Below are 16,283 nucleotides of genomic sequence, written 5' to 3' on the forward strand. Positions count from 1 at the left end.
GGAAACTAACATTTACGTACCTAAACCATGTGCCAGACAGTTGACCTCATTACGTAATTTAGCTTTATAATAATCCTCTAAGGCAGTACAGCCCTTAAACCCAGGCATGCGGGGCTGAAAGAGCCCAAGAGAAGACATGGTTGAAAGATGTGCTGCTCTATGTTTATGCTATACAATTTTAATTGATAAATTTTGATAGGGATAGCATTGAATCTTTAGATTGCTTTGGGTAGTATGGACATTTTAACAATATTAATTCTTCCAATCTATGAGCACAGAATATCTTTCCATTTATTTGTGTCTTCTTCAATTTCTTTGATCAATGTCTTACAGTTTCCAATGTACAGGTCTTTCACCTCTCGGTTAAATTTATTCCTAGGTATTTTATTCTTTTTGATGCACTTATAAATGAAATTGTTTTCTCAATTTTTCTTTCTGATAGCTTGTTATTAGTGTATAGAAACACAACTGATCTTTGTATACTGATTTTGTATCCTGCAACTTTACTGAACTTGTTTAATAGTTCTAACAGTTTTTTGGTAGAGTCTTTAGGGTTTTCTATAAATAATATCATACCATCTGCAAACACATACAGTTTTACTTCTTCTTTTCCAATATGAATGCTTTCATTTCTTTTTGTCTAACTGCTTTGGCTAGGACTTTTAGTATTATGATGAATAAAAGTGGTGAGAGTGGGCATCCTTGTCTTGTTCCTGATTTAGAGGAAAAACTTTCAGCTTATCACCATTGAGTATGTTAGCTATGAGCTCGTCACATATAGCTTTATGATGTTGAGGTACATTCTCTCTATACCCACGTTGTTCAGAGTTTTTATTATGAATGGATGTTGAACTTTGTCAAAAGCTTTTTCTGCATCTACTGTGATGATCATTTGATTTCCACGCTTCATTTTGTTAATGTGGTATATCACACTGATTGATGTCTGAACAATGAACCGTCCTTGCATCACTGGAATAAATTCCACTTGATCATAGCATGTGATCATTTTAATGTATTGTTAAGTCTGGTTTGCTAAAATTTTGTTGAGGATTTTTGCATTTATGTTCATCTGGGATATTAGCCTGTAATTTTCTTTTCTTGTCGTGTCCTTGTCTAGTTTTGGTATCAGGGTAATGCTGGCCTTGTAGTGAGTTTGGAAGTGTTCCTTCTTCTTCTATTCTCTGGAAAAGTTTGAAAAAGACTGGTATTAATTATTCTTTAAATGTTTGGTAGAATTCACCAGTGAAGCCATCTGGTCCTGGTCTTTTGTTTGTTGGGAGGTTTTTGATTACTGACTCAATCTCCTTACAAGTAATTATTTTCTATTTCTTCATGATTCAGTCTTGGTAGGTTCAAATGATACATTTAACATGACTAGAAAACGAATTACAATTCACATTTTCCCTACATACTCTGGGTAGGATTTGCATTTGTGGTAATCATCAATAAAGCAGTGACAACCTTGAAGAGTTACTGGAAGTCAGTATTCACAGGCAGCATGAAGGATAAGGATAATGTGGCATCATGAGTAATCATGTGAGCAGCATAAAATAAATGATACTAGAGAACTGAACAGGCAGGAGATATATACTGTTTCTATAAAACAGGTTCCAGAGCCATGGCACTGGAGTAGTAGTATTGCTACCTTTTTCTTGCAGTAGGAGATGTGAAATTAGCCAGGAATGATGCACTTGACAATAAAAAACATGAAGAGATGGTTCCTGAACCTGAAGAGAAAGAGATGGTGTCTGGATACTATAAAGAACCCTCACGTGTACTGATTGGATAATAAAGAAATACATAAATATCTCATCTTTCCCCATTGGTTCTATAGTTTCATCAATAAATCATTATATCTCACATGGACACACAAACTTGTTTATATAGCAGAGCACTTACAAAAAATATTTAGCTGGGGCTCTGTACACCCTTGGAGCAGACCTAATTATTCTCATTTTTGACAAGAGAAACTGATTCTAAAACCCATCCACTGTTCTCACCGAAGCCCTTGCTTTCTTTGTAGCAGGGCTTAAAGGTATAAGGACTGGAGTTTAAGTAACTACTTAGTAGTTATGTAACCTCAAGTAAGAGATAATTAGTTTCCTTAACTCTTAAAACAGCTATAACAATACACATTTTGTGGGAATGATGGAAGATTAAATAATTTCCTGGAACAATGTAGGTCAGAGCATTCTTTGAAAGGTTAAACAAATGTCCTACTGCTTTAATATTTGACTTCTGCTTTTACTGCTTCTAGATTACTTGAATTATTATTGTTTCACTAATTTAACAAGGAAAAAAATCTGTTCTTTTCTTTTTCTTATTTGGATTATTCTCTCCACCTCACTTGGCTGTCTCCAAACTTCTGCCAGATGGGCAGGAAGTCATGAGACTGCTGGGAACGGAGAGGGAGCACCACTGAAACAAGACCAACATCTCAGAGAGAGAGACTTGTCTTCACGTCTATCTGAGCCAAAAAAAGGGCTAAACCTCATATGATCTGTAGTGAAAATCATAGAGAAAACCTGCGTTCAATTTTTCTATTGGCCCTCAGCACAAGATACAGGTCATTATCATAATTTCCAGATAACATTCTTCCTAAATCCACTAAGTTCAAGCTTCTCAAACGGGGTCACAGTGTCACAATAAAGGGTAGGTGTACTCAAAGCCACAGCACACAGTGCATCTTCCTGGAGCATCAAATTACTTGAAGATATGGGGAAGAATGCAGTAAAACAACACACAGGTATTAGGTGCAGAATACAAAACACTTTTTAAAAATAAAAGGAAAGAATTTTTATGTTTGTAGTGGGTTGCTGTATGGTCTATGCTCATGCTCCTCTGCCATTAAGGGTATCTGGGGGAAAAGTTTCAGAAGGGGATGTGAGTCTTCCATTTTGGTTCCTGCCTTCAAGGTGCTTGTATTCCAGGAGGCAAGATAGCTAAGTAAATAAAACATTACCTTCAAATATAAGTACAATCATACAGTTATAAACAGGGTGTGAGAGTACAGAGATGAGGCAATTAAAGTGGCCTGGGGGATTAGGCAGGCTTCTCGAAGAGGTGATGTCAAGAAAAGAGGGTGGAAGGGCATTCTTAGCATAGGATTCAATACATGCAAAGGCCCAAAGAGGGTCTGGCATATTTCGGGAACTGTAAATACTTTCGTACACTTTTTGGAACAAAGTGTGTGAGACCAGATCATGGTCTTGCTGCTAGGACAAGGAATCTGGACTTTCTGCTGTAGGCAATGGGGAATCATTGAAGGATTTTTATGCAGAGGAATGACATGCACTAGTCCTACAGAGAAATGAAGAGGCCTGGACTGAGGGGTGATGGTGGATATGGAAGGGAAGGAAAGTTGTAAGAGATTTGGGAAGCAAAATAATAGAAAGTGGAAGAATGCAGCAGTGATTATTGAACAATACCAGGGTTTTTGTTTTATTTTATTTTTTAACACTACTGTTAATCCTCAAACAACTTAGTATGACAGTTATTATTATGCCCATTTTATGAACAGGAAAAAATGCAACCGGTAAGCAGCAGGTAGAATATTTGAACATTGAGCTTTCTGATTTCAAAACCCTCAGTTGTTGGTTGTTTTTATTAGCTCTTAATTAATATACTTTATTTTTTATAAGTTTTGGATTTACAGAAACATTGTGCAGATGGTATAGAGTTCCCATATACTCCTTGCCCCTCCCTGCATTTCCCCTATTATTAACATCCTGCATTAGTGTAGTACATTTGTGACAACTAATGAACCAATATTGATACATTATTATTAACTAAAGTTCACAGTTTACATTAAGGTTCACTCTGTCATAAGCTACTATGGATTTGACAAGTGCATAATGCACCTGTTCATCCCTTTTCCCCTTCCTCCTTCCACCTGGCAACCACCAATCTTTTTACTGTCTCCACATATCCACCATTATGGTATCATACTGAATAGTTTCACTGCCCTAAAAACCCTCTGTGCTTCACCTATTCATCCCTTTTCCCCTTCTCCCTGAACAACCACTGATCTCCTTACTGTCTCCGTAGATTTTCCTTTGCCAGAATGTCATGTAGTTGAAAGCATATAGTATGTAGCCTTTTCAGATTGGCTTCTTTCACTTAGCAATATGCATTTAAGGTTCCTCCATGTCTTTTCACGGCTTGATAGCTCATTTCTTTTCAGCACTGAATAATACTGCATTGTCCGGATATATCACAGTTTATCCATTCACCTAATGAAGGACATCTTGGTTGCTTTCAGCTTTTGGCAATTATAAATTTTTTAAAGGTAATTAAACAAAATGGTCTTTACTACTGTATAAATGAGAGCAATGTAAAACATTTGTGCAATATTGCAGTATTTGTGTGCAGTTTTCATATAGACATAAGTTTGCAACTCAATTGGGTAAATACCTAGAAGAGTGATTGTTAAATCATATAGTTAGACTATGTTTACCTTCATAAAGAAGCTGCCAAACTGTCTTCCAAAGTGGCTGAACCATTCTGCATTCTCACTAGCAATCAATGAGACTTCCTGTGGCTCCACAGCCTTGCCAGCAGCATTTGGGGTTGTTAATGTTTCAGATTTTAGCCGTTCTAATAGGTGTGGGGTGGTATTTCACTGTTGTTTTAATTTGCATTTCCCTAATGACATGGTATGAGCATCTCTTCATATGCTTATTTGCCATCTGTATGTCTTCTTTGGTGAGGTGTCTATTAAGGTCTTTGGCCCATTTTTAATTGGGCTGGTTGTTTTCTTACTGTTGAGTTTTAAGAGTTCTTTGTATATTTTGGATACAAGTCCGTCATCAAACATGTTTTTTGCAAGTATTTTTTTCCAGTTTGTGGCTTGCTTTTTCATTCTTTTAACAGTATATTTCACAGAAAAAAAAGTTTTAGATTTTAATAAAGTCAAGTTACTGAATTTTTCTTTCATGGACTGTACTTTTAGTTTTATATCTAAAAACTTATTGCCAAACCTGAGGTCACACAGGCTTTCTCCTGTGTTACCTTCTAAAGTTTTATATTTTGTGTTTTACACATAGGTCTATATAGGTTCCTTTTTTTGTGTGTGTGAGGAAGACTGGCCCTGAACTAACATCTACCGCCAATCCTCCCCTTTTTGCTTGAGGAAGATTGTCCCTGAGCTAACATCTGTGTTAATCTTCCTCTATCTTGCATGTGGGATGGCGCCACAGCATGGCTTGATGAGCAGCATGTAGGTCCGTGCCTGGGATCCCAATCTGTGAACCCTAGGCTGCCGAAGCCGAGTGCACGAACTTAACCACTCTGCCATCAGGACAGCCTCCATCTAGGTTCTATTTTGAGTTAATTTTGTAAAAAGTGTAGGTGAAAGATTCAATTTTTACATATGGATGTCTAATTGTTTCAGCACCATTTGTTGAAAAGACTATCCTTTTTTCCATTGAATTGCCTTTGCTCCTTTGTCAAAGAGCAACAGACGATATCCATGAATGTCTATTTCTGGGCTCTCTATTCTGTTCCATTGGCCTGTCTGTCTATTCTTTTACCACTACCATGGTGTCTTGATTATTGTAGCTTTATTCTAAGTCCGAAGTTATGCAGTTTCAGTCTTTCAACTTTGTTCTTCTTCATCAGTGTTACGTGGGTTATTCTGGGTCTTTAGCCTTTCCATACAAACTCTAAAATAAGTTTGTTAATATCCACAAAATAACTTGCTGGGATTTTAGTTGAGATTATGTTGAATCTACAGATCAAGTTGGGAAGAACTGACATTTAAACAATATTGAGTCTTTCTATCCATGAACATGGAATATTTCTCCATTTATCTTGCTTTCTTTGATCAGAGTTTTATAGTTTTCCATATATTATATATGTGTGTGTGTGTCTGCCTGTATGTTATTAGATTTATATCTAAGTATTTCTTTTTGTGTATGTGCTAATATAAATAATATTGTGTTTTAAATGTCAAATTCCAATTGTTCACTGCTGGTATATAGGAAAGCAATTGACTTTTGTATAGTAACCTTATATCCTGCAACTTTGCTATAATTGCTAATTAGTCCTAGGAGTTATTTGCCAGTTCTCTGGGATTTTCTATATAGACAATCATGTCATCTGTGAACAAAGACAGTTTTATTTCTTCCTTCTCAATCTCTATGCCTTTTATTTCCTTTTCTTTTCTTACTGAATTAGCTAGAGCTTTCAGTATAATGTTGAATAGGAGTGGTGAAAGGGAACATTCTTGCCTTTTCCCAACCTTAAGGGGAAAACACCTAGTTTCTCATTAGTAAGCATGATGTTAGCTGTAGGTTTTTTGTAGATGTTCTTTATCAAATTGAGGAAGTTTTTCTCTGTTCCTAGTTTGCTGAGAGTTTTTTGTAAAATCATGATTGGATGTTGGATTGTGTCAAATGCTTTTTCTGCATCTTACAGATATGATCATATAATTTTTCTTCTTTAGCTTATTGATGTGATGGAATACAGTAACTGATTTTCTAATGTTGAACCAGCCTTGCATACCTGGAATAAATCCCACTTAGTTGTGGTCTGTGATTCTTTTTATACATTGTTGGATTCAATATGCTAATATTTTGTTGAAGATTTTTGCATTATGTTCATGAGAGATATTGGTCTGTAGTTTTCCTTTCTAATGATGTCTTTATCTGGTTTTGGTTTTAGGGTAATACTGGCTTCACAGAACAGTTAGGAAGCGTTCCCTGTGCTTGTATTTTCTGGAAGAGATTACAGAGAATTGGTATCATCTTTTCCTTAAATGTTTGATAGAATTCACCAGTGAAACCGCAGTGGGAGGAGACAATCAACAAGTAAAACGTGGATATCCAACAGTGATAAACATTCTGGAGAAAAACGACACAGCAAGGGGAACAGGGAATGCCGATAGGGGAGGGGTTATAATTTTAAATGGGATGGGCAGGGAAGACTTCACTAAGAAGGGGAAATTTGAGCTAACGTCTGGAAAGGTGAGGAAGTGAGCAATCTCTGCAGGTACCTAGGATAGAGCATCTCAAAGGAATGAGCAAATGCCAAGAGCCTGAGGCAGGAATAGGCCTGGAGTATCTGAGGCACAGCAAGGGGCTGGTATGGAATAATAAACAAGGAATGCAATAAGAGAACAGTGGTCTAGACTGTGCAGGGTGTTGGCTGAGCGTGGTAAAAACTCTGGCTCTTATTCTAAGAGAAATGGGGAGCCACTGGAGAGTTCTGATCACAGGAGTAACCAGATCTATCTTTAATTTTAACAGGATCACTGTGGCTTCAGTGTGGGAATAGACACAAGGAAGCAAGTGTGAAAGCAGGGAGACCAGTCAGGAGTACAATAATGAGGCAGGAGGTGATGGTCGTCTGGACAGAGTGACAGTAGTGGAGGCAGTGAGAAGTGGTTGGATCTGGAGATATTTAAGGTAAGGCCACTAAGGTTTCCTGATAATTAGTTTGGTGTCAAAGATATGATGCTAAGGTTTTTGACTTGAGTAACTGGAAGGATGAACTTGCCATATCCTGGGGTCGGGGAGATTCTCAGAGGCAGGGTGTGTGTCAAGAGTTTGGTTCTGGACATGTTGAGTGTGAGATGCCTAATACACGCCCAAGTAAGGGAGGCAATTGGAGAAACGAGTCTGGAGTGTGAGGAAAGAGGAGTGGGCTTGAACTAGGAATTTGGGAGTCATCAGCATACAGATGCTATTTAAAGCCACGAGACTGCATGAGACCATCCACGCAGTTGCTGTGAGGAACAGGTAACTGAAAGTACCTAGTGTGGCATTGGGCATACAGGAGGTGCTCAATAAACACTTTCCCCTTGCAGCCCCAGGGAACTTGTCAGGTTGTTCTGGAAATAGTAAACCATGCCTCAGGGTATATTTTAGCCTGCCCCATGTTTACAGGCTTGGCTTGGTTTTCACAAGCCTTTCCAGATTAAAAGTTGTTGGTTTTGGATTTCATACCTTTGTGTCTTCTCGTGGAATTCCTTATGAAATTAGACTGAGCATTAAAGCCCCCATGTGCTTGCCCACATGGTGACTAAAAAAAACCACATTGCCGACAGGAACTTTCCCAGAGCACAGAGTACCTACCCACACCCAGCTGACCCAGATGAAATCTTCATTTTATTAAATCAGCTCCCAGAAGGCTGACATCAGCTCAGGAAACACACACACCTGGACACCAAGGTCTGGCTCCTTTAACGCTCCAGATGGCTCTTGTCTACACTGGACTAATGGGCACATTCCTGGCTCCTGGTGTCATATCCCTCATAACTGAGACTGAGATTTCCTTAGGGTTCTGTTCAGAATGCTCTGCCTCCACATACCGGCAGGGCTCACCCGCTCTCTTGCTTTGTTTGAGTCTTTGCTCAAATGTCACCTTCTCAATGAAACCCACTTGACTACCCCATTTAAACTTTCAGTCTCTTCTCCAGCATTCCTTTGTCCTGCCATATTTTCTTTCATAGCACTTATCACCGTCCAAAATATTGAAAACTTTACTTATTTATTACACTTTTTGTTTATAGACCATCTTGTTCGCTGGTACATCCTCAGAGCACAGAATACTGCCTGACACATAGTAGTTGCTCAAGAAATTTGTTGAATGAACGAGAGGTGCTTACCTCAGTGTTGGGGCAGCAGCCTGTAGCCCTGAGCCTTTCCCCAGGACCCGCAACTTTGAACAGCGGACTCCTTTCAGAGAACCCAGAGCCTCCCCAGGAACCAGACTTGACCGCCCTGGGGGTATCATCCAGTCAGGCTATTGCTGAGTGCACTGAGCAGCCTGAGTGCTCACCCCTGGGGAACACAAAATTAATTCTTGAGCAACCTTGAGGCCAGCAAAACTCAACTCGTAGCCTCACATCCTGATTATTCTTGTTTACTCCCTCAATTAAGTCCTTGTCATTTTTCTCATGCTCAAGTCACTGCTCTCTGCTTCTTCTTTGTGGCCCAAGTTCCCACTTCTCTCCCCTCATACCATAGTCTAACTTTCCACTGTGTTCCGTGAAGCACTGTTCCTTTACATCCTCAGCTTCTTCAGTGAGTGTTCCTTCCATCTTCTGCTTTCACAGAATCCAGATCTCTCCTGGAAACACCATTTCCCCTACATCCCTGTGCAATGGAAGCTGCTCTTTCTACTATACCTCATGCACCTGAGGATCTCTCCTATTTCTTTATACTCCACTTCTGCTTTCAAACTACCAGTATGTCATCCTTATTTGAAAAACAAGAAACAAAAACCTGTTCATTGCTCATGCTATCCTGAAATATTACCTCTTACTCTCCCTTGCTGTTCTCATTTACTCCCTCCCATTCGCTAAGACTTTAGCTTACAAGACGTTCTTTCCAATCAAGCTTAATGAGGCCATTCACATGGCTTAGAATTTTCAGTTTTATCCCAGTTACAAAGCACATGGTTAGTACTCAAGAAATATTTGCTAAGTGAATGAGTGAAGAAATGAAATCTAGGGCACGGTACAGGAGGCAAGCTGAGGTCCAAGTCTCATTACCAGACATTGATGGGGTACAGGATAGGCTGAATCTCACTCATCCTTCGATCATCCCCATTTTATAGTGGGAAAATGAGGCTTAGCAGTTAAATAACTCACTCAAGATTATTGCTAGCAAGACATGGAATTAGTTTTAAAAATCCAGTCTGACTCCACAGCCCAGGTTTTTAACCACCAAAAAATACTGCCCTTCTGAATAACAGAGACTGCAGTTAAAAGACAAGGTTTTGTGCAGCTCACTGCATGTAAGTATTATTCTAAATAATCTATCGTGCTGACACATGATTTTTGTCATCTAGCAGCAGGGAATTCCCTGCTGCTATTCTATTTCCCAAAGGAAATAGAAAACAATTCCACAAAGATATAATTAAAAGAATATAGAGGAAACAAAAAAGTCCAAAATGTCTATTTCCATATTTTTGGAGTATCATTGACTAGAGAGATATCTTAAGAGTATTTCTGTATAATAGGATTTCAAGAATAGAAAACATCTGAGTTGGGGAGACAATTTCCATGCAGATATATCTGTGCTGCATTCTCAATTAAGGGTCATCCAACTATGATTCGTGGGCCAACTCTGACCCACTATCTGTTTTTTGTATGGCCTATGAGTTAAGAATGCCTTTTACATTTTTAATGGTTGGGGGAAAAGTCAGAAGAATAATATTTCATGACACACACAAATTTTATGAAATTAAAATTTCAGTGTCCATAAATAAAGTTTCATTGGAATACAGCCATGCTCATTTGTCTATGTGCTGTCTATGGCAGCTTTCATATCACAGCAGCAAAGTTGAGTAGTTGCAACAGAGACAATAAGGCCCCTCAAACCCTAAAATATTGACCATTTGGCCTTTTACACAAAAAGTTGGCCAATTCCTGTTATAAATCATTTCTTCTGACATCTTCCAGTTCACTAGCTCTGTCTTCAGCTGTATCTAATCGGCTACTAAATCCTTCTATTGAGTTCTTAATTTTGGTTACTGTATTTTTCAACTGTGGAAGTTCTTTCTTTTTCAAATCTAATATTTTACATTTTATAGTTCCCTATATATGTATATAGTTCAACATTGTCTTTCATTTCTTAAATATAGTATATATAACTGCTTTATAAACTGTCTGGTAATTCCAATTTCAGAAGTCTTTATGGGTCCTCCTCTGCTTTCTGTTGTTTTTCATGGTTGTCACTAATGGAGCTTTGTTTCCTTTTGTGCTTAGTTATTTTTTACTGTGAGGTGCTCATTTCCTTGAAAAGTTATTTGTGAGGAATTCATATCATAGGGTTTGCATTTGCTTCTGCCAGGAGCTTGGAGGAAAGGCCAGTCTGGAATACCCTAAACTGAGTTCATGGATCACCTGAGTGATGAGAACTCTGGCTGTGAATATCAAGTGTTTCTGTTTTATTAACTTATTGCCCTGATCCACTCAAGAACTCTGGCAACCTTTCCTGCAGTCCTGGTTTGGGTGTGCAGGTTTAGTTCTCATTTTTCCTTATGCTGAGTCCATGGGGTTCCAGTTTAATGTGAAAAGGATCAAAGACAGAAAATATGGAAGAGGAGTTAACAGATGTGGAGGCTAGAATGAGAAGGTCTAACATTTAATCAGAGTTTCAGAAGAGGAGTAGAGAGAGAGTGGAGAAGAGGCAGTGTTTAAAGAGAGGACAGCTGAAAATTTTCCAGAACACACAAATTCTTATACTCAAGAAGCTAAAATGAACCCAGTCAAACTAAATGAGAATAAATTCTTACAGTTATATACTTAGTCATACTTTATAGGACCCTTTCTTTTATTCTTCATAAAACCTTAGAAAGTAGGTATTATTATCTACATTTTTTCATAAGAGAAAATTGGGATTCCGAGAGCTAAATGAATTATCTAAGGTCATGTAATTCTAAGCAGCAGAAGCAGAATTCAAATCCCGTTCTTCTGATCCAAGTTCAGGTCCTCTCCTATACATTAGAAATAGAACACAACACAGCAGAGAAAGACTTCGTAAGGGGGATCTGAACATTGCTAAGGAATTATCCCCTCCCAAACAGAAGCTTTCACTTGGAAACTTCTCCTTGCAAGCACATAAAAACCTTCCCACTTATCTGTGTTTTCTTCTGAAGACAGCATTGGATTGGAAACGCCTTTGCAGTAAGAAGCAGGAAAATTCTAGCTCATACCTTAAGTTGTGAGATAAATCAAATGAGGGCAAGCCAATTCCCTGCACTATAGACCATTTAAGTTGACTCAAATGGATTGTGGAACCAGCCTGGTACACAACAGAAAGCTACACAACAGCCTACTGTGCACCACCCAACTGTCAGGACAGCAAGGCAGGATGTCCTCCTAATTCCCCTCCTTATGCTGTTGAAGACATTTAAATACAGTAGTTAACATGTCCTAGATAACATGTCTTTTGTTCATCAATGTGATTCAACTTGGTAATTACTACTTCTCTTCTGTTTTGGTGTCAGTTCACTGGCTTATAGTTTATACTTGATTTGTTTTTCGCCCAGAGCACTAAATTAAGACTTTTCTAAGAGTGAAGCCTATGGCTTTCTAGTGTAATCAAGCCTCACTCCCCAGATGTTAACATGAGGCTGACATCTCTCCACTAGCTTGGTATAAACAGCAGACCATTCTTCCTTTGTAGCTACCTCCATGATATGGAAAAGCTGGGAGAATTACAATGCCTGAACTCACAGTATGAGACTGCAGAAGCTAAGAAGCCAGATGCCAGGAAAAGGGTCTGGATGCCAGACAATTCAGTGGGAAAGCCAAATACCCCAGATTTGATGTCTTGTTTGTAGGGGTAACCATCACCATAAGAAACACCTGTGATCAAGGCGTCATGCAAGAGAGGAAAGGAAGGAGACACAATTCTGATCTGTCACGTCTGTCTGGTACAAGACAGGGAACACAGGTGTACAAAGACGACTAACAACAGAAAGAAGCGACAGGTAGTTTTGCAACCATGATTGCACATCAACCATGTGACAGGTCCTGTGCAGGGCAGGAACATTCAGAGTGGATAGAGTCCAATCTCAAGGCATCCTGGTCTAATGGGGGAAGTGTATAGTCATCCACCTATCATCCATCCGTGCAGCCATGTGTTCAGTGTTTACTGAGTACCTAACAAGCATATGCCAATACTGTTTTGGTGCTAAGTAGACCAAGAAGCCAGAACAGGGAAGGATTCTGGAAGGATTAGATACCATTTACTTGAAAGCCCCAATGAATTATTCATTTCAATTAAATCCTTACAGCAACATTGTGAAGTAGGTATACTGTCCTCATCTTATAGATGAAACGAGGCTCAGGGTGGTTAAGCAGCTTGTCCCAAATCATAAGAAGAGTAAATGGCAATCTGGGATCTGAACCAAGCTTGGCCTGGCTCTGAGCCTGTGCTCTTAATAAGTTATATTACACAGTTAATTATAGCATAACGAGATAATTGGTGATAGAGGTAGAAAATTCAGAGGAAGCATAGAGGAAGAGATAATTCTGTGTATGGAGGAAGAGGTCTCTGAACTTTCCTAGCAGACAAGCAAGGACAGGGGATTTCAGGCACAGATAACAAGCATATGCAAAGGTAGAGGGTTTACCTGCAGGAGAATGACAGGAGTTAAAGCAGGAGACGAAGCCAGGGGCCTGATCATGGAAGGCTTTTCATGTCAGGCTGCAGAGCATCTTTGAGAGGCCACACCCTCTCGCTGTGACTCAACCATCCTCCACTCTGTAGCAGAAGCCTTTCCAGGGGTCTCTGTGTCCCTCAAACTCCTGGCAGTGGATCCTTCTGCAATGAGCTGCCTGTGTCAACCAAATCTAAGGCCTTACGTGTGTGCCTACAATTCCATCCTCTCCAGGTCCCTGCAGGCTGTTACATGCTCCAGGATTCTGCTGACAGACTGAGGACAGAGGCCCCAGGGAACCCTCCAACAACCACAGCAGTGCTGAGAGCTGACCCTTCAAGGTTGAACCCCAGCTCTCACAGATCTCTCCACCACAGAGTCAAGGAACTTTCTCATTCTACTTACAGTTTAGAGTCCAGCTTCAAGAGGAAGCCCAATCGATCATACTCTGAAAAAGAAAAGCAGAAAATGTTACTGAAGTCAAGCCACTGCTGACACTAACAGATTGCATTCCCCAGACCGAGACCATGGGGACAGACAATTGCTTCAAAGAACAGATTCAAATACATAAGCCACAACTAAACTTAAGTCACAAAACTCTTGCCGAATGCCTGTCTGTGAAGGACCAGGTTCAATGCCTTCTAGGCCAACCAGTCCTATGCTAATATATAATTGCCTTCCTGTTTAAATGTGGTACTCAAAACTGAAACTTAGTAAACTACAAAACTAGACCCTGAAGAAGAAAGACAGTCAGAAGCAATCCCTGTTGCCTCTAAGCTCTAAGCACAATTTTTGCTAAATCAGCCATGTTAACTAAGGAGTAAAGATGTGGCAGCCCACGGTGTCCTCAAATCCATGGCATCAATCCTCTTCATGAAGATCACAAAGAACAGATAGATCTGACTATGCAAAGAATAGGAAATTTAAAATGAAATCTAAAAACAAATTGGTAAGATGTTTTCAACAAATAATAAATCATTTATATTTTAAGTTCTTTATATCTAGCCTCATTCTAAAATGAAGTTGAAGCAGTTTTACAAAATTGTATGAAGTACGAGATTTTAAAAAAGAAGAAATGTGGGGGCCAAAGGGGAAATAAGCACAGGAAAAATAATGAAGTGCAGCCGGGATAAGAATAGCAAAAGTGGATGTCCTAAGGTCCTGTGCGCTTGCTGGAGGAGGATTATAGATCTATTCCCAAGATTTCTCATAGCTAAAGCTAAATGCAAAGCACTGATAAAATGGTTTACAGTGTCCATAAAATAAACTAGGAGAGCCATAGCTATTCCTGACACTAAGACTCGAGGGAAGTTTCCTCCGTGTCCTCAAAAATATTTGTATAGGAAAATGATAGGAAGAGTCATAAGATTGTTTCTTATAGCTTTGTTAAATGATTGCAAAGTGTGTGCGTGTGTGTGCATGTGTGTGTGTGTGTGTGTGTAGAGAGAGTGGCTACATCAAAGTAAGATGGTCTATGAAGGCGGTTCTCAGCTGGCCTGGCTTAATCTGAGGATGAAACAGAATACCAAGACCAAACAACTGGATGGAAAAGGCCATGCAGCAAAGCTTTTGAGGAACTCAGTCTTTGCTAAGCAATGAATGGCCAAGAGAAAGAAGTTACACACACTGACAAGTACCTCACAGGAGCCATTCTGCAAGGCCAATTAAGGCCAGACTTGCACGCTTTCATAAGCAGCTGAGCTGCAGTGAGAGAATAATTCTTCTTCTTAAAATTGAAGATATCAACTAGGACACACAACTCAACAGAAGGCTTACTCCCCAAGAGAATACGCTTGGGCAAGTGAAAGCCTTTCCACAAAATAATTCTGGTTTTGCTCTTAGATGAATGCATGAGAGACTTTGCTTAATATATCAGGGACTTATAAAAATCAGTAAGAAAAAGAAAAAAGGTTTCAATTAAAAAATAAACTGAAAACAAAACTTGCAGAAAGAGTTAGTTTGAAAGTTTAATATTCTTTCAACAATTCTATTTTGTCATTCCATGAAAAACAAAATCTCATGAACTCGTCAACACCTGTTGCTTTCCCCCATGTGGTCATAACCTTGGGGCAACTATCCTGCTCTTCCTCTTCAGACCCCAGCAAAGACTCCCTTGGAAGTACAATGAGTCCATGCTTTGGCTGATTCCTTCCAGAGAGGCTGGCGAATGTTTAACCCTTGTTGCAAATTCAAATATCAGGGGCCAAGCAAAAGGATAACATCAACGAGGGAAGTGGGAAAATGTAATACCTCTTGCAGCAGCTCATATCATGTATTTCAGTTGCATTAAAAACAAATCCTGTTGAAATGTCTTTTTTTCACCATATATTTTTGTATAGTAACCATAATTATGTCTATGGATTATTTTCCAATGGCATCTTAAGGGTTTTCTTGTATATATACACCCTAACTGCATATTAAACACGTAAGAACACTCTGCATTTCTAAAGAAATTAAGTCCCATCCAAGGCTCTCTTGGACTATCTGTTGTTTTCTCTTTTGTTCAGAGACACAAGTACCAAAAATTTTTCACTTTATTTTTTAACTTAAGAAAAGGTAATTGTGTGAGCCCAGTGATGATAAATGGCAACTGGCGCTGGCTTCAGGTCACAGAGCCAAAAGGGAATGGGGTCCATCTGGAGACCCCATGCCCTGTCGAAGGGGGCAGCCTCCACCAGCTCCAGCTACCTATGCCAGGCAACAACGCAGGTGCAGCACTGCAACATCTTCCAATTTTTTTAAAGCCAAGAATCTGGATTTTTTAAGGTCAAATTTCTCAATTTGTAAGAAAAATGTAAAGACTATGAGGATCAACCAAAATACGTCCATAGGCAGGATCCAGCTAGCAGGCTAACAGTTTGTAAACTCTGTCCTAGACTGGCAGCTCATAAGGGCTGGAAACATTTCTCTTTTGTCACTGCACACAGTTGATGCTCAATAACTATTTGTCAACTGTTATTATCAGGATTATTTGGTCACAATGGTCATAAATCCAAGCCAAATTTGGTCTAACAGGATGCTAAAAAGAAAGTTTCAGCCAAGCCTCTAGAATGATAAATTTCAGACACTAAAGTGATGTACCGGACTTACATGCAGATTCTCAAAGGACGTATCTGAAAACTTGTTCTTTAATTCTAAAGGCCCTCCCTACACCAAATATAAAAGTA

The 16,283-nt window shown here is 39.2% G+C and overlaps 1 protein-coding gene across 7 annotated transcripts in view; it reads right to left on the reverse strand.

The window, feature by feature from the left end:
• The window catches only part of ST3GAL3 (ST3 beta-galactoside alpha-2,3-sialyltransferase 3), a 193,247-nt gene that overhangs the window by 82,758 nt on the left and 94,206 nt on the right, over positions 1-16,283 (reverse strand). For 5 of the 7 annotated variants that reach the window (XM_023631691.2, XM_005607122.4, XM_014737325.3 and 2 more), the window contains one exon: positions 13,522-13,564. In XM_023631691.2, the coding sequence (XP_023487459.1) occupies positions 13,522-13,564 (43 nt within the window). Of the gene's footprint in view, positions 1-8,608; positions 8,779-13,521; positions 13,565-16,283 lie in introns of those variants that run through there. The other 2 variants (XM_023631657.2, XM_014737327.3) reach the window with 2 other exon arrangements.

The sequence above is a fragment of the Equus caballus genome, chromosome 2 (assembly GCF_041296265.1).
Source record: "Equus caballus isolate H_3958 breed thoroughbred chromosome 2, TB-T2T, whole genome shotgun sequence".
In the NCBI taxonomy this organism is placed as follows: Eukaryota; Metazoa; Chordata; class Mammalia; order Perissodactyla; family Equidae; genus Equus; species Equus caballus.